Raw genomic sequence first — 19,508 nt, 5'->3', positions numbered from 1 at the left:
TTAATACACAAGGCAGCAGTAGACGGGCCAGCGGCAGCTTTGCCTGGCCGAACGCTCGGAGTTCCTGGGAGCACTGACCGCTCGCGCCACGAGGCTTGCGCCGTGAGCCCCAGAGTGGTGCTTCGTCGTCTTCGTCCTCGTCAATGCTGCTACAGGAGGCCCCCCCTCCAGTGGCGGAGCCGTGGGGCAAGCCGGAAGGATACTTGTGGATGCTGCCTAGTCGGTTTTGTTGTCTGTTGCGACGGGGGCGGTTGAGTAGGGTGATCCGCAATTAGTATTCGACATCGGTCTGGTTGTACAGAGAGCTGTTCCTCAATGAAGGCTGGCTTGAGGGCATCAACAGAAATAGTGTCTTGCCTGCCATCCAAATCCACAGTGACATGCTTACCAGCACGATGAATGAAGCGCTAGGGTCTGTCGAAAGGGCGCTGAAGTGGTTTCCGCACCGCGGCACGGCAACCAAAAATGTAGAGGGACGTCCCCATCTCGATGGGCACATGGGCATCCGCACACTGCTGCCAGCGTGGTGCAGGCGCACGAATTGAGCGAAGCGAACCTCGTAGTTTGGTCACGGAGTCGGGGGGATCAGTGCATGGTGATGGCTTCGAAGCAGTAAGAAACTCTCCTAGCAGGCGTAGAGGAGCACCAAAGACCATCTCTGCGGGCGTGCATGCAGTGCAGATCCTCCTTCAAAGTAGCCCAAAGACTCAGCAGAACCAACGAAAGGCAGGTGGACCGATGGGTAGCGCCCGGCTCTGCCCTAAGTGCGGTCTGAAGAGAGCGCTGAAAACGCTCAACGAGCTCGTTGGCAATGCGTAGGCAGGCTGGGGTGCGGATGCGGGAAGTGTCAAGAAGGGTCCGCAGTTATTGAAGAGTGCAGACTCAAACAGGTGACCTCGGTCGGTGGTGATAGTTGATGGGACACCATAGCGGGAAACCCAGCCCGCAACGAATGCATTGGCGATGGTTTCACTACGGATGTCGGGAAGAGGAAACGCCTCGGGCCAACACTTGAAACGGTGTACGCAAGTTAGTAGGTATGTGTTCCCTTTTGAAGGAGGCCCTGGCCCCAAAATGTCTACGTGCCCCTTGTCGCGGTGGCTCAGTGGCTAAGGCGTTGCGCTGCTGAGCACGAGGTCGCGGGTTTGATTCCCGGCCGCCGTGGTCGCTTTTTTAATGGAGGCGAAAAGCAAAAACGCCCGTGTGTGCGAGATTTCGGCGCACGTTAAAGATCTCCAGGTGGTCAGAATTAAACCGGAGCCCTCCACTATGGCGCGCCTCATTGCCTGCGTTGCGTCGGCGCGTTAAACCCTACAATCAAATCAATCAATCAATCAATCAATCAGTTTAGCGCTTCGACCCCTTGTCGAAGCGCTGAAATGCTGCCGTAAACGAGCCGAAAGGGGCCTTGGTGTGCCGGTTAACCTTTGACTGCTGCCATGCGAGACATCAGCGCGTCCACTCGCGTACGTCCTTGTTGATGCCCGGCCAAACGAAACGCTGTGTCAGCAGGTGTTGCGTGGCTCGTATTCCAGGGTGCGATAGTCTATAGAAGGCATCGAAAGCAATGCGCCGGAAATTCGCCAGGACGAGTGAACGGGGGTGGGCGTAGACACATCACAAAGCACAGGGACAGCACACGATGGAATGGGTACTTCAGAAAGCTGTAGCGCGCCGGGATTTTGGCGAAGCGCTATTATGTCGGCGTCATCTTGCTGCGCTGATGCGAGTGCGGTGAAATCGATGTCAGCCGAGTTGTGGGAACTTGAGATTGAAGCGGCGACACGTGAGCGCACATCAGTGGCATCGTTGTCCCGCCCTTGCACGTGTCGTATGCCGGTTGTGAATTCCGCGAAGCAAGACAGATACCGGGTTTGACGAGGTGAAAATTTGGTGGAGTTCCACCGGATGGTGAAGGTGAGAGGTTTGTGTTCTGTTTAGATATGGAACTCTCGACCCTCTAAGAAGTGCCGGAAAAGACGTAAAGCCAAGTACATTGTAAGGAGTTCTCTTCCGAAAGTGCTGTAGCGTGACTACATGGGTGCCAACTTGCGGGAAAAGAAAGCAAGGGGTTGCCTGGCATTGTCCACAAACTGTTGCACGAAAGCTCCGAATGGAGATTCAGATGCACCAGTCATTACGCAACGCGGAACTCCCGGTCTCGGATGGACAGGAAAGGTTGCCTGGGACAGCTTGGTGTTGACGTTCTAAAAAGCGGTTAGTGCTTCTGGAGACCAAGTCAGTGAAGATGCTCTTGGTTTGTTTCCCTTGAGCATGTCAGCCAGCGGCCGGAAGAGGGCGACGAAGCATTACTCTAAGGCTCACTGCGCGGGCCTAGTTGCACGAGCGGATAGTGCTCCCACTGCTCCGTTTCTGCCGCCTCCGACGCAGGCGACGAGATCGGTGGCACAGACCGAGAAGTGAGATGCCGTGCATTGGTGTGCGATTTTTCTAATGGTGAGCTTTCTTTAACTATTTGGGCATGCTCAAGGCACGCACACGGCCGCTCCACGTGCCTTGGGTGGAGTGCACAGCGGCGCGAGAGGTCGTGTGACGCAATCACGTGGCATTCAGTGAGAACGCCGGGGCTGAATTCGAAGATGTCCTCAGTTAGGGCACCGTATGTCTCCCCCGTCTACGGGTGGGCTTGTAGCTAAATCGGCAAGAGAATGGGCTCACGCTCTGTTCCAAATACCAGATGACTGGCTAGAAAGTAGCATGAATTTAATATATAAAGGCAGAGGAAACAAATCCAGTATTAAATTCATACAGACCACTCACAGTAACGTCAGTGGTGTATAGATTCGTAATAATGCAGGCAATAAAATCAGAAATTCAAGCAAGGATGAAAGAAAATAAAATACTTGGGGAACTGCAGAATAGATTTAGCCAAGGCAGGCGACTGGATGACAATTTGTTCGTGATGACGCAATGCATTGAAATTGCGAAAGCACAGAATATACCATTATGGATCACGTTCTTGTAAATTTAATGAGCATATGACAACGTAAACAGAGAATGGCTGTGGAGAATGCTAAAACTCCAGGGATTATATGACGAGTTAATACAGTTCTTTATGGCGATCTATACAGACAATATAATGCACCTCACGTGGGAAAGACAGAAATGCGCCCAGCAGGTCAACATCCATCGGGGACTGAAACATAGATGCTCTTTGAGCCGAATACTATTCATGCTTTGCATGGCAGGGTTAGAAAAAAAACTGGAAGAAAGTCAATTAGGGTTTAGCAACGTAAAGGTAAGGGAAAGCGAAATGCAGCTATAATGAAGCATAGATATCTGTGGGAGTATAACAAATATGAAGTAGTAAGAGGAATGTGGCAAGGACTAATGGTTATGGGTCTCACGTTTACGAATGCTGTACTCTGCTTAAAATCAGACGTTCTATCACGCCTTGAAGTAAACCAGAGAACGGTAGGACGTTTGGCCTTAGGCACACATGGAAAAACAACTAACGAAGCAGTTCAGGGATATATGGGCTGGGCTTCGTTTGAAGTTAGAGAAGCACAGAGTAAAATATGCTTTGAGATGAGGTTGAGGGCAATGAATCAACGAAGGTGGGCAACTAAGGTTTTTAGGTACCTATACTTGAAAAGCGTGGACACGCAGTGGGTAAGAAAGACAAGAAAGCTAACGATGAAATACGGAAAGAACAGTGGAGAATCAAAACAGCCAAGGTAACCAAAAAAGAGGCAAGGCAGATTGAAACGAATAAATGGAGGGAAAAAATGGAAGCTAAAACGTCGTCAGATATGTACAGGGCTAAAAAATTGAACATCAGAAAGTAAAATTTCCACGATGATTCCAAGGGCAGTGCTTTGCTTTTTGAGGCTAGAGCAGGTTGCCTCCGAACTAAGAGTTTTGTGGGGAAGTATTCACAAAATGATGGGGTATGCGTGGTTTGCGGAAAAGCAACAGAAACTATGCGGCACATAGTGTTACAATGTGAGGGTATCCATTCAAACCTAGATGAAGGGATTATTGGGTTTCTAGAAGCCGTACGACTTAAGGGTATCACAGAGGAATTTATCTTCAAGGCTGTCGAGGGGACGAAAAGAAGATTAGAATGCTGCTGGACGAAAATCAGAGAGGGGACAATTTCTTAGGACAGTTACCACCTGCAACAGGAAAAAACAGTATTTTGTGCCTAATAAGCTTTTTGTGCCTGCCCTAAGCAGCGCTAGTATTAATCCAAGAGTATAAAATGTGGGCATACTAGTTCTTTTTGGTAAGATGGCATGTCATTACCCCACTACAAAGGGGAAACCAAAAGAAATCATCATCTCTGTTCGTTCCAGGTTTGATTCCTGACCATGCCCCTAACTTCTTTTATATGTTCGCAAAAGTTTTTTGTTGACACCAACGGTCGCACCAAAGCATTGGGGGTAGAGGTAAAAAACCTCGCTTTAAAGGGGGAACACAATACGCGCGCTTACTGTCACCCTCGTTTTCCAAGTTCGTCGGCTTTTAGCTGCTTGTACAATACGAACATAGAAACCTTGTTCATTAGCTACAGTTGAAGGTGTATTCCTACGCCTGTTTGTAACGTAGTGTCTCGGCAGCTGATTACAGCACAAGTGGGCCAAGTTCCTCTTCAGGTAAACTCACATGATTGCACTCGTCTGTATAGAAGCGGCTATATAAACTTTTCGGCCGTTTCTTTTTTGTGCGTTCAAGGTGTCAATGAAAGAACCCATAAGTGCTCTCCCGTGCATGCACCCAATCCAGCCTGTTTTCAATCATTCTTTCCTCTGCTCGCCTTCTGGTTATTGCCTTATTCTTATCTGCTTGGTTGAGTAAGTGAACTTTAATTATACAACGCGTATCATCAGTATGTTTATCCAGCGCAAAATATTTTCCCTCCAACTCTTTTTTTCCTTCATTCCAGGTAAACTGCACATGCTGTAAGTGAACTGGTCACTAATTTTTTTTTTCCCATAAGTGTACTGCTTGCTTATTGGCAGCCGGAGTGTCACACCATAATCTTTGTTCGCACAGTTCCCTGAGGGTTATAATTTCAGCTCTGCCCCGAAAGAACCTGCTTTGGTTCGAAATAAAAGGGCTCTAAAAACGAATGAGAGCCCGGTTTATGCAAAAAACTAGCATTTGGTATAGTCGCGGAATGCTTACCGTCGCAAAGGCACAGGATTCCAAGCACCACTATCCAGATAGCGTCGGTGGTCTGGTCGTCCTGGTATGCAGACGCGATCGTGTCGGTCCAAAGCTTTATCCAGTAGAGGAAAAACCCGACGACTGCCGCCCGGGCGATCAGGCTGAGTATAGCCAGGGGAAGACAGGGGCCGGACATCGTTGTCAGAGACCGAAGCAGGACCATGGCTCCCTGGGGCACGAGGTTCGCGTGGTGACGTTATATGCATTTCATTCATAGGATGTTGGTACACACGGGAGCGTTTGGCCTCTGGTAACGACCGGCATATATACCGATAAAAAGTGATTATTTTGTCGGCCGCTTAAATAAAAGGAACTGTTATCGGGGCTAAATTAACGACGGTGCAAGAAACTGGCACCCTGCAAAGAAACTACCTCATGTAGTATCAAGTTGAAAGATTCGAGCAGTGTTGATTGATTGATTGATTGATTGATTGATTGATTGATTGATTGATTGATTGATTGATTGTAGGGTCTAACGCGCTGACGCAACGCAAGTGCCGAGGTGCGCCGTAGTAGAGGGCTGCGGATTAAGTTTGATCACCTGGAGATCTTTAACGCCAGTTTTCTTACACACGGGCGTTTTTGCTTTTCGCCTCCACGAAAAAAGCGGCCCCCACGCCCGGGATTCGAACCCGCGTACTCGTGCTCAGCAGCACATCGAGCAGTGTCGTAGTGCACGTAGTAATGATGCTGCTACGCGGCAGAAGTACGCACGTTCGAATTTACACCTCCGCGTTATATGTAAGATTGCTGTCAAAAACATTTCTGAGATGTTTTAGCTCACGCATTCACCTTCAGTGCTTTCCTGGTCACAATATCTTTCCGTAAGGCTACGGAAGAGTTTCATATGTTGACCAAAGCTCCCGCGCGCTAGAGCTGCGAGTCCGCTGCAGGCGGCTGGGACGGCTGCGGCCGCATTGCCAGTTCATTAGGCAGCCATCTTCGTGGGTCGTTTGCTGTGTTATAGCATTGTTCACACGTCGCCAAGGACTAACCATGTAAACTAGGATGCCTCAGATGCGCTGTGTGCCTGGCTGCCGCTCTGGCTATCCAAGTACATAAAAAAAATGGGGAAGCTCCCACTAGTGGTGCAAGAATGAAGAAAAATCCGAGCTGGCGACCTTACTTTCTTCGCCGAAGACCCGGCTGTTGCACTCACATGGGTTTCAGAACTTGCTCCTGAAAGTTTTCCATGACTGGCACACTCCGACCGTTTTGTCCGCAGGCTTTCACATCTCTCCCAAAGCGGATCGCAATAGCATGCGCTAGAATGCGCGGCAAACGGTTTCGCGAATTCGGTGTCGGTAGCGCGTACACCGCGTCTGTGCTCCCCTTGTTAGGGGTGAACGCACGTGAACTGGCGAGAACAACAGCAGGAGAGTGATCACGCCATAAACGCAGCGCAGACTTTTCTCGAAGATCGAGCTGGCTGACGCCGGGCGCTCGTCACGGGGCGCGCGCTCACGTGCGCTGGATACTTTTTTTTTATTTTTTTCCGACATCCTCCCGTGGCTAAAGCCCAAGCTCAGTCCTGGACAATGGCAGGCGCTTCTCACAAGGCACATGCTTACGTGCGCTCACTATTTTTTTTTTCGGTTTTTGTAGCGCGAGCTACACTGCCCGAAGTTGAGCAGTTTCGCGTGGCTCGTGGAGAGCCGCGCTGCGCATGCGCGAGGAGCAGTGACGGCTCACGACGCACAGCTGGTGCACCAGAGCCCCCGCCGCCACGACTGGATTGGATTTGATTGGATTTGATTGGATTGGATTAAATTGGGTTGGGTTGGATTGGGTTTGATTGGAAATCGTTTTAGCATCAGTAAGCATGGTAATCAGCTAATCATAGAAAACCAGAAAACATAAGAATAACCAGCTCAACCATAGCTCACGCTACGTATATCCTGGCATAGCCGAGCTAAGCCACTGCTTATTTTTTCTCGTAAGGCTCGATGGCGGAGTTAAGTGCTTAGACAGCTCTGGTATTAAAATCTTTGATGTCCTTTATTTATTTATTTATTTATTGCGAATACTGCGAGCCAGATTTTCTGGCCCAAGCAGGAGGGGCAACTGGCAATACACAATCATTTATACAAGGATCAAACTTTTATTTTAAGTAAGAAAACCAACAAACAAAAAAATAAGGCACATCGGTAAAAGCATGGCACACCATGCAATGCACATACTCAGTGACAAATACTCGCATGGAGCGCTTCGGAAAAATGTCTGGCTTGAACAACTGTTTCCGGAAGTGCATTCCGTTCGGTAATGGTACGGGGGAAAAAACTAAGCTTGAACTGGTTTGTTTTTGCGAAAATAGGCTGAAGGGATTGAGTATGCGTGTGTCGTGTCCTTCTTGTGCTTAAGGGTTGAACTAAAGTCGATGGAGTTATTTGCACTTTAGACGTAACAATATTGTGCAAGAATGATAACCGGGCCAAGCGTCTTCGAGATTCTAGGGATTGAATGCCATTGTCAGACATGAGCTTCGAAGGAGACTCATAACGCCCATATTTGCAAAAAATAAACCGTACTGCTTTTCTTTGGACGAGCTCTAGCATGTAAATATTCTTTTTAAAGGGCGGATCCCAAACCACGGAGGCATATTCCAGTTTGGCTATAACAAAAGTATTGTAGGCTAAAAGCTTGACGTGACTTGGGGCATGTCTTAATTTGCGCCTCAAAAAACACAACTTCGTAAATGCAGCTGAACAAATGCGTGATACATGGGACGACCAAGTTAAAGTAGAGTTTAGAGTGATTCCGAGGTATTTATACTCTGCAACGTCTGTGATTGCAGTGTTCTGGAGAAAATACTGAGAACGAAAGAAAACTTTTCTTCGTGTTATTATTAAAAAAGCACATTTTGCGGCATTAAGCATCATTCCCCACTCCTCACACCACCTCTCTATTTGTACTAGGGATTCTTGCAACACACACAGTCGTCAGGTGATCTAATTTCTCTAAAAACAATACAATCGTCGGCAAACAGCCTCACAGAGACCGCTTCAGGAATTACAGACACCAAATCATTTATATAAAGAAGGAACAACAGTGGCCCCAGTACACTGCCCTGGGGTACACCAGACGTGACAGCAAGAGAATGAGAGAAACAACCATTAATATCAACATACTGTTTTCTGTTTGATAAATAGGCTCTAATCCAGTTCAAAATACAATCGGGAAGGCCAAGAAATTCAAGTTTATACAAAAGCTTATCGTCCGGCACTTTGTCAAAGGCCTTACTAAAATCTAGGAACACCACATCGACTTGTCCGGACTCATCCAAAGCTGCAGAGAAGTGATGCACTGTTGTGACCAATTGCGTAACAGTAGACATTTTTTTCCTAAAGCCATGCTGATAAGGCGACAAAATGTTTATTTCAGCAAGAAATTCATGAATGAATCCCGCAATAACATGTTCTAACATTTTACAGCAGCTACTTGTAATAGAAATGGGTCTGTAATTCGAGATTGCAAGTTTATCTCCACTTTTAAAGAGTGGTTTGACCCTACCAACCAGAAAATCATACGGGACTTCACCCGATGCCAGGGAGGTCTGAAAAATCCTAGCTAAGAATACTGATAACTGGTCAGCATACCGTTTTAAGAATCCATTTGGAAGACAATCGGGGCCGGGGCTTTTTCTCGAATCGAGCTTACGTAACATTGCCAGAACTCCAAGATCCGATATAACAGGTATACTTGAATCACGTGTTAGGCGTTTTGGAATCACGCCACCTGGTGAAAAAACTGATTGAAAGTAGTGATTGAATGATTGGGCTATTTCTTTAAAATCGGTCACAATTTTACCATTTACAGCTATTTCATTCAGGCAATGTTTTTTTTTACCCAAAAAGCGCCAGAACTTGGAAGGGTCGTTTTTGATAAACTCAGGAAGTAATACGTTAAAATAGTGAGCCTTGGCTGATTTCACCTTACATTCCAAGGACTGCTTGAGGCTTTGCAGATGTTGCTCACTTGGACTCCTCTTTCTCCTAAGACGTTTTATTTTGCGCTTGGTCTGAATTATATCTCGGGTAATCCATTCATTGTATTTTTTACTTCTAACCTTTCTGAATGGTACAAAATGCTCAATGCAGTATTTTACTGTTTCCTTGAAATGCATCCACAACCTGTGCACATCGTTGTTCATCTGGTAATCAAATTGCAACTCTAAATGATCAATGATAGAAGCGTCATCAGCGCGGTCAAAATTTTTGACATGTTTGACTGGATGGTCCTCGACACTGCCATGCTCGAAAGAATACCAACAAAACGAGATGAGTCGGTGGTCGGAAATACGTCTTTAGCGACCACGAACGGTGATAGGTGGAGAAGAGCCATTCCAAGACCAGAGACAGGCGCTTTCAGGTTCGAGTCGAGGCACGTGCGCTTGTGCGAGAACAATTTTGACTTCAGAGACGTTATTAGAGCTGATGGGTTCGTAATAAGAGGCCAACCTGTGTCTGCATCGCGAGAAGCCCAAACGCGTCGGTGCCATACCCCTGATATTCCAAAACTTGCCGGTGTATCTTACGAAGTCGAGACACGCTCACGGTCCGAAAAATTAAACCCCCCTACACAGCGACGTAGGTTGACGCCGCGTAAAAACGAGCAAACGGCAGGTGCTGTATGTATGAGGTGTTCTATGATATTTTGGGATTCTTCTCGCTTCCATACACTCATCCCGCCATTGCCACAAGCTTATGTAAATAAACAATTGTAATGCACGGCCGTGGTGAGCTTGTGTAATCTTTTGTGAAGGTGCCCGGCAGCTTACTGCTACGGCCAGCCAGAGATCACAGCTTCCTGTCATCGGTGTTGCGCACCGGAAATCAGAAGTGGCTACATTTTATTAATCCATTCAGTGTTTTCGTGATCTGAAAGGCCACGCATGGCCACTTGTGCCTGCGTGTTTTTTCTTTAAACTTGCTCTTGTGTGGGTGTGTGGGAGGCGCTCTGCGTGCGAGTTTTTTTTTATGTTAGGCATCCTACCTATGTGCTATGTCTAGCAGTCACAAAAGGCAATGTTTACACCCCCCCCCCTCCGCGCTCCCATTATGCCGCTTCCAATTCCTCAGCTTTTTTTTCTTCGGCCCATGCTCGCTGTCCAACTGTACATTTATATTACTATTGTTATATTACTGCCTCGCTATAAAATGACGCAGATGCAGTACTAAACAAACGTACTAAGAGGCCGGGCTCGAATACCAACTTGCTAAGCGCAGCAGGTCCCCCATGGGTGTGTACCGCTTTAATTTCGGCGCTAGTTAGCTCGTATCATGTAAGCAACAAATCAAGGCTAGTCAAAAACCCAAAACGCCAAATGCCCGCTCTCCCAAAGCGAAAAATTAGCCGCGCCTGTAGCAACTCGCGAACATTGGAACATGCCTTTGTAGCACGCGTGGTCTTGCCTCTCTCTCGCAACTGCGCTACGCGACAATAACTGACACAAAGATACGCCGAGTTTGCTCGCGTTTTTACTGGTGGAAATGAAGAGCAGAATATTTTAAGCTTCTTTCCTGTGAAAAAACAGCCAGCCAGCAAGCCTTGCTGAATTCCGGCGCAGCCTCCAGGTTGACAGGGGTGCCTCCAGCGGCCAGCTTTGTCAATGAATAAAACTTTCACCGGGGTTTCGTGAACAGAAATGCAGGGAAGGACTCTGCCTCACGTAAAAGACCCCAAGGTTTTAAAGCAAAGCTTTGCTATTTTCGTACAGCAATTTCGTGGCGGATGCGCAAATGACCTTTCGACCGGAGACACACACCCCGCGACACACCCCTCGAAGCGCATTGCGTGATTAGCCGGGCCCGCTTTTGGCGCCTGCGGGTGAGGAGAGCGGTCGCCACCACCGCAGCGGCCGAGGCAGACAACCACCTTCGCAGCCTCCCACGCATGAGCACTGGGTCGTTTCGGGCAAAGTGTCTCGTCGCGGCCGGCGAAGAGAAACGGTGCGTTTGCCATGAATGAACGCAGCGTTCACCCCGGCGAACGCAGCGTTCGCTTGGCCTCCTTCTGTTAGCGTTGCACGGAACCGAACGGCTTGGAGACGTGGTCGGCAATACAGCTAAATCAAAGGTTAACCAAGCGAAACCAAGACTCAACTAGACTAAGCCAAGCTTTTGCTTAGCATATTCAATGTTAGCAGAGCTAAGCCCCAGCCATTTTTTTTAATTATTCTGGGTGCGTCTTTTAGGGGGTACATTTACGTCTGTGGAGCTTGGACCCGTGAGAGACCACATTGAAAACACTGCAAATTTTAAGTTTGAAAGTATAGTTTCTATTTAAGATCTGATCAATAACTTCACGGCATGAGTAGAGTACAAAAGAAAAGTCTGCCAAAGTATCCCTCACTGAAGTGTCAAACGAATGCAGCTTTATTGCAGGCGTTTCCTATCTTAAATCAACGGAAACGTCAAAGCACGATCTTTGCTTGGCTAACAACGACTATAATCAGACCCTCCATACGGCATTGAGCTTTAAAGGAACTGATGAAATTGAAGACCAGAATAGGCTTCGTAATTTTAAATAGGCGGTGTTGCTAGCTATGAAAGCACGAAAATGCCATCTGGTTTGTACGAAACATTTCACTATAATTTTGAATCCTGCAAGCCGATAAGTTGATAATCGATACAACATACAACACAGTATATTCGCAGGAAAATGGCAATTTTTTTCTTTCAGAGAAATCTGTCAGGTGAAGTGAAAGCCCGACTATATACCCGAGAACATTGTCTTGGTAAGTCTATTTTATCCGAATGAGGGCACCGAATTCCCGTTCGGTGCGAAACGGATGGTTGCTGGTTGCGAAACGGATGGATTCAAGATGGTTGCTGCAGTCACTAACGGACACGATAAAACAGCATCTTTTCAAATATTTTTTTTCTGCGTATTTTCTGTTCCGACAAACTATTCCAGGAGAACCAACGAAAAAACACCGCACCTTTCACAACGGCTGAACGTTCATATCAGCTTTCAAATAAGTGATTTGTGAGAAATGAGTCTCTTGATAATTGTAGTGTTATTTAAGCGAGGGGCTTTCGTGGCAAGGCGAAAACCGCGGAACAGTCGGAACCGAACACTGACTGGACCCTACAGCTACCAGAACGTCAGGATGTGCAGTTTATTTGGGTTGTTCTCGCACTCACCGAAACCTCACGAATTGAGTACATTCAGGAATTGAATAAATATGCGGAGCTCATAATCCGAGATTCACGAACCCATTTGCAGTGAAGAATATGGGGTTGAATATGGGGTTCAAGCACATGGTAGAATATGCGGTTGAGGCCATGTTACACCGAAAGCATACCCTGACCTCAACCGCTCATCGTGCGATAGGTGTGTATATTTCTACTGCTTACATTTTTTGCAGAGTATGCCCAGAGCCAGCATCATGTAACGGCCTGCATTTACACCAAAATAAATAATTTTCTGAAGTAGCTCACTTAATCTTTATACTAACTTTTGTGGAGAGAGTTGGTCGAGTAGAATTTTGAAGACCCAGAAACAACCAAAATAAGGAAACACATATTTTACAAAAGTGAAGTGCCGAAATAAGAACATATGCATCGAATACATCTCCTCTAAAATGAAGATTAAACTAGAAAAGTGGGGCAAGGAACGTTAGAAATACGAACGACAAAATAATGAAAATGAGCCAACCGCGTCGCCCCTCCGTTTCGAAAAAATGAATAATTGGTGATAATATTACATTTAATCGTTCATCCTCGTCGTCAGCCTATGTAGGTCCACTGCAGGATGAAGGCCTCTCCCACGAACCTCCAACCACTCCTGTGCTGGGCTGCTCGAATCTACAGTTTACCCCAGAATTTCTTTATTTCATCCCTCCATCAGAATAATGGCCTTCCACTTCTAACAGACCCAATCTTTGGTATCCACTCTGTTACCACAGTTGTCTAGGAGTTGTCGGTTCGTCTAACTACATGGCCTGCCCGAGTCCATTTCCTTTTCTGTATGTGAAAAATATCTTCTACGCTAGTTTGTTCTCATTCCCAGGTAGCTCGTTCACTGCCCCTGAGCGTTATCTCTAACTTTATTCGTTCCATGACCCGCTGAGCCGACCTGGCTTTACTTTCTAGTTGTTTTGTAAGGCTCCAAGTTTCAGCTCCGCATGTTATCACCGGCAGTGTGCATATGTCGTAGATTTTTTCTTTAGGGTGACAACGGTAGCGTACTTTTCATAATTTTGGAGCGCTTGCCTAGTGTTCCCCGCCCATACCTATTCTGCGCCGCATTTCTCTCTCGTTATTCGGGACACCACTAACAACCTGTCCGAGGTAGATATATTCTTTTGCTTTTTCTAGCGTTTCATTTTCTAATCTGAGCAAGGTGCTTTCGGCATGCCTATTCATCATTGTTTTAAATTTATTCACATTCATTTTTACCCCATGGCCGTGCTTTATGAATGCAGTTCATGAAGCATTGTTTGCAGGTGTTCTGCAGTCACATTCAGAAAGACTATGTTGTTCGCAAACCTCAATTGGCTCAAACATTCTCCGTTTATCTCTAATCCTATGTTTTCCCATTTAAGCTTTCTAAATACCTATTCCAGAGATGCTGTGAATAGTTTTCGCGAGGTGGTATCTTCCGGTCTTACTCCCTTTCGGATCGGAATTTTATCGCTTTGCTTGTGCAGGATTTTCCGGCCCGTGCATTCCTTATATATGTATTCGAGAAGTCTTGTGTAGGTTTCCTCTATTTTCTGGTCTTTTAGTGCCTCTAGCACGGCTGTGGGGACGGAGCAAAGAAACGTTTCCTTATAATCTATAAATGCCGCGTAAAAGGGTTTAGTGTACTGTGCGTATTTTTCTATGCTTCTATCACCTGGTTGACGACATGAATGTGATCCATGATAGGGCATCCTCACCCACCCGATTCAGTGCACGTAATAAAAGTGCTGTTCACAAATTTAAACAAAACAGCACAATCGTAATAGAAAAATGGCGCAAAAGCACAGTCATTGATACATTTCCTGTCTACTAAACGAAGCATAGGTCTAAAATGCACAGAAGGATCAACGTGTACATACATGCGCAGTGCTTCGTACGCATTACCTTTCAACAATTACACAGCTACGTCTCAATTATGGAATAATTTATTTTAATTTGTAAATGTACTTGATTTCTTCCTTTAGGGGAACATGTCGACATATACTTCAAAACGTCATTATACATCAGTATATCAGTCGTTTTCCTTAAGTAACATTTCTTTAACCTGATTTTCAATCGTGGGTTCACTGGCGTCAAAATTTAATTTTTCTTCTAATTTATTTGTTATTTCAGTTGACTGGTACAGGAAAGACTGCTCACTGTAGTTCATTCTTACTTGAGGAGTGTGCGGTATTGTATGCCTGAGATGGTAGCCAAAAGATTTAATGTTAGCTTGATTGTGGGTCTTTTGTTATAAATAGTATGCCGAACCTGAATGCAATAGTTTTGGTCAGCTCGAAGCACTGAATATTCAGTAAATAAAGGCCTTCTCCTCAAATTAGCGTAATAGCCCCGATATTCTAAATATATGCGCAAAATTCGTCTTGTAATAAAATCAGTGTATTATAATTTGCCTTAGTTGTGGTCCCCCACACCAAAATATTGTAACATACAGCGCGTTGTTGGGCTAGTTCCATGCCAAACGTCCCAGCCGTAAAATTGACCATCACGGATTTGCTCAGTAAAAATTCTCGGTCATCCTCGCATGGCCCACAGTGCTCCCCGAAAGTGTTTTTGTCCAAAAAATTTTTTGTTCTTTTTGTAGCGGCCTTTTTTCCTCCAGGGTTTAAAGCAAACTTACGACTGTGAAAAAATTCACGAAAAAGCTACTTCTCTTACAATGGCCACCATTTTTTGCGAACATCATGTTGACGCCCTGGGCTGCTCTATGCCGCATTTTTAAAATATTTTTCTTTTTTTTGCTGTGATTACGCCACTCAGAAAATACACAATTTCCAGTATTTTCAAACATTTTTAGCAAATATAGGCGCATTCTCTCAGCCAATAAAGCATTTGTACCTGTATCTCATCATTGTGGAAAATTTGTAAAAACTATATTTACACTGAAAAAGGGTGAAATGTATGAGAAAACGTTTGTCAAACTTGGAAAAATATCCTTTCTGGCCCATATTCACCTTGAAATTGCGCATTGTTGTGCTCGTAGTAAAAATATCAAATACAAGCCATTCACTAGCACAAATGATCGCAGTTTATTGCAGAAAGTTTAATCAGAACAGTTTTTGTTTTAGCAGAGAAAACAAATTTTTAATTTATACAGCGACACTACTTCACCCCGTTGTTCCACAGAGCGTCTTCTCTGCACGGCATGGACCTGCCTGCATGAAAGAGGCGCGAGCCAGCGGGTTCGCGCTACAGGAATACCTTTCGCCGCAATGGTATTTGTAGCGTCAGTACAGGAAAGAGGAATAATTCGCGTGTTAGTGGGAAACGTACTACGTGGAGCTAGCGGTGGTGCGCCCATTCCATGAGTACAGGTAACTCAACGGCTGGACATCAGATGCAATTCTTGCTAACGCATACAAATAAATCCATTTAACTCGATGACTCCGCCGCTGTTTATTTCGTAATTTTCGGCATGCTTAAAATATACCACGTATAACATACCCTGCTTCTTTAAATGCACGTCCACGTCCAGCCTGCCATTGAGTTGCCCGTAATCATGGAGTGGGCGCACACCGCTAGCTCCACGTTGTACTTTTTCCACTAACACGCGAATTATTCCTCTTTCCTGTACTGACGCTAAATACCATTGCGGCGAATGGTGTTCTTGTAGCGCCAACCCGCGGGCTCGCGCCTCTTTTATGCAGGCAGGCGCATGCCGTGAAGAGAAGACGCTCTGTGGAACAACGGGGTGAAGTAGTGTCGCTGTATAAATTGAAAATGTTTTTTTTCTCTGCTAAAACAAAAACTTTTCTGATTAAACTTTCTGAAATAAACTGCGATCATTTGTACTAGTGAATGGCTTATATTTGATATTTTACTACGAGCACAACAATGCGCTATTTCAAGATAAATATGGAGCAGAAAGGAGATTCTTCCAAGTTTGACAAATGTTTTCTCGCACATACCACCTTTTTTCAGTGTAAATATAGTTTTTACAAATTTTCCACAGTGGTGAGATACAGGTACAAATGCTTCGTTGGCTGAGAGCTTGTGCTCGTATTTGTTAAAAATGTTTGAAAATGCTCGACATCGTGTATTTTCTCAGTGACGTCATCACAGCAAAAAAGGAAAAATATTTTAAAAATGCGGCATAGAGCAGCCCAGGGTGCCAACATGATGTTCGCAAAAAATGGGTGGCCATTGTAAGAGAAGTAGCTTTTTCATTAATGTTTTCACAGACGTAAGTTCGCTCTAAACCCTGGACGTAAAAGAGCCGCTAGAAAAACAACAGAAATTTTTTTGGACAAAAACACTGTCAGGGAGCATTGTGGGCCATGTGAGGATGACCGAGAATTTTTACTGAGCAAATCCGTGATGGTCGATTTTATGGCAGGGACATTTGGCCCCATTGCATTTTTAAGGGTGGAAAAACTGCGCGGGAGAGACAAGACAATAAGACAGAACTGCGCCCGTCCTGTACCTTTCTTATTGTCTTGTCTCGCGTTGTGTAAATTTTGTTTCTACCATAGTAATATCAAATGGCCGATTCTGTATATGAAGCGTATACTCTGTGAGAGTTCGGTGGACAGGTGAGAGATATGCGTATTCCACGAAAGTTGTTCTTGAACCCAAACACCTAAGAACTTCTGTTCTGTCACGCGGTTTAACTTGCTTTCGTTGAACATAATCGGGATTTCTTTCTTGACATTTTCACTGTACGGCCTAAATATCATGTAAGCTGTAATTTGTTATCTAATAACCAATTTTATATTTGTTTTAAGTAAACGTTTACCATTGAGTGAAGTTTACTTATATTATCAGATGTGAAGGATACGTTAGCGTCACACGGATTCTTTCAAGGAATCGGATGTTAACTTAGGCAACTAAGTTGCTGTCTTAAAAAGCCTAGCCGGCTTGAAATGTTTTGTTCTGGAGCCTACATGGCCGTAGGATGGCTTACAAGCAAGGATTCTGTAAATACCTAGTATGGCACCTGCTATGCTGCCGAATGGGCAATAAAGCGTTTTTCAATTAAAGAGGCTCGATGACAGCGGTAACGCTATGTGACGCCAAAACGAAAGGGTGAACCTACAAATGGACTGTGCAAAATAATGCCGTTGACTGAATCTGGGGTTCTTACCAAGTTTTGGTCTCGAACTTCATCACTTGTCATTCTCCCGAAGGTGGCGTCTTCATCCATTTTATGAGTGCCATAGCTGCGCAGAAAACAGGTAAATAAATGTGTAAGACTCTGTCAAGAAATTCGCATAGTTGGTTTCTTCCACAAAAAAAAGAGGTCGAGGAACAAGATTGCCGCAGTAGCTGCTTGCTTTGCTCAAAATAGTTTGAACCTCTCAAGCTTTCCCGCTACTCCTGCCACCTAACACAATTCTCCACTATACTACGACGCCTCTTGCTGGTTCTCCATCTACTCTTTTGATGATGATGATGATGATGGTGGGGGTGATGATGATGATGATGATGTCCTCAAAGATTTTTGCATGTACCCACAGAGGGGATTAGCCAGGGCTAAATCGTTTGTAAAATACGCGGGGACTTCAAAATACGAAATTATTTCCGGGAAGAGGCTGTAAAAGAAAACTTTGTTATGAATTAAATCCTAATTACCCAATAATTAGCACCATTCAGCAATTCAAACGACCTGAAGCAGAAAAAAAATTTTGAACGCAATTGTATGTATCGCATTTTTGCAAAACCCAAATTTGATTGCCATCATTCACATCTTCTTCGTCCCTTCAACCGCAAGGCTACCCTATCTCAATTCTCTTCTTTTTCTCTTTCATTCAAACCTTCCCTCCCCGCCTATGTGGATAGTGTGACCCGGTGGACTCCTTTCTGATGCACACAGCAGCATACGCCTTAAAATCATTTTGATCAATTCAGTGCATTTTGAGTTGAATCATCCTAATGCAATATCAATTTATTATTTTTATTGCAGTCGTCCTTTAGTGCGTTCAAAACAAACGAATAACCCATTTTAATGAGTCTTGATTTTACCCAACGATTTTTTTTTTTCATTTTTCTTCATATTCTTTTCATTACCAGAGTGGAAATTTAACAAAACCGATCAACAAAGCCTGATTCTCATAATAGGTAACACTTGTTAAGGTTGACTGTTCTTTGTGAGGGAGTTAGCTACCTCTATGGAGTACTACAAAAAATGGCGTCCTAAGTTACCAGGGCAGTATGTTTGAAGGAACAGAAATATACTGCAACTTGCAAAGAAGTGCAGGGCACTGGGTAACGAATTACAGTAAAAATAAGCATATCAACGCGGTACCTTATCAAAAACCATATCAACAGCAAGCATTGATATCAACAACATTATCAACCATTATCAACAGACCTTATCAACAAGCATTGCTATATTAAATAAGCATATCAACGCGGATTTAGGTGCCCAATGTATTTTACGCGTTTTTTTTTACTTGCAAAGATGGCTTAGGTACCCTCTCAAACGGAAAATGCAAAAAAATGGGACCCACCCGGTCTGCTCCTGCTCCTGTCACAGCAACAGTCTTCTACGTAAGAAGTAATATTTGAGCAGCGCTTAACGGGACTTAACGGGCATTTTGAACAAGAAGTTTATTTTTTTTGTATTCACCCGTTTTCCCGATCCTTCGAAGCTGATATCTTCGGCTTCCTTCCAACCAGCAGGGTCTTCGGAGCCCTTGAGTCCGCCGTCAACGCAGACAGGGAATCGAATGGTATTATACTTTTCTCCCACAAAAGCACCAACCTTGCCATGCGCACCAAAAATGAACCCTGGTTGGAGACGACGATACGAGTCTGCATTGACAGAAACACGAAAGCGGAGATCGTTTTCGGCAAAAAGGAATTATTCTTATTCAGAAGTGCACAGCATCATAAAGGAGAGCGGCACAAGCCAAATAGATAGCAACACTTTCATGCGATAATCGCACAATTAATTTATTCCACTGTTCATAAAGTTGTAGTAATGAACATTTTGAAAGTCACATATACTGGCCAAAATAAATATCGGAAGTGCTCCGTCGGCTTCTGGCCTGGCGTTAGCTTGACTTGCGCAAATAAAAGTTTGTCCGCACCTTCCGTAATGTGCACGTTGTTGGTTCACCATAGAATTCATTACATGGTTGCTCCGAAGCTGAATTGAATATATTTGCTCAAATTGCTAGGCCGCTG

The 19,508-nt window shown here is 45.0% G+C and overlaps 1 protein-coding gene across 1 annotated transcript in view; it reads right to left on the bottom strand.

The window, feature by feature from the left end:
• Positions 1-19,508, bottom strand: part of LOC144139323 (multidrug resistance protein mrp-7-like) — a 46,457-nt gene that overhangs the window by 10,300 nt on the left and 16,649 nt on the right. The window contains exons 8-10 of the mRNA XM_077671706.1: positions 18,949-19,133; positions 17,464-17,539; positions 5,152-5,362 (exon numbers count right to left, since the gene is read on the bottom strand). Of these exons, the coding sequence (XP_077527832.1) occupies positions 5,152-5,362; positions 17,464-17,539; positions 18,949-19,133 (472 nt within the window). The remainder of the gene's footprint in view (positions 1-5,151; positions 5,363-17,463; positions 17,540-18,948; positions 19,134-19,508) is intronic.

This window comes from Haemaphysalis longicornis, unplaced genomic scaffold (assembly GCF_048455015.1).
Source record: "Haemaphysalis longicornis isolate Haplotype H1 unplaced genomic scaffold, Haemaphysalis longicornis Haplotype H1 scaffold_5, whole genome shotgun sequence".
Lineage (NCBI taxonomy): Eukaryota > Metazoa > Arthropoda > Arachnida > Ixodida > Ixodidae > Haemaphysalis > Haemaphysalis longicornis.
This window is presented reverse-complemented; position numbering and strand designations above follow the sequence as displayed.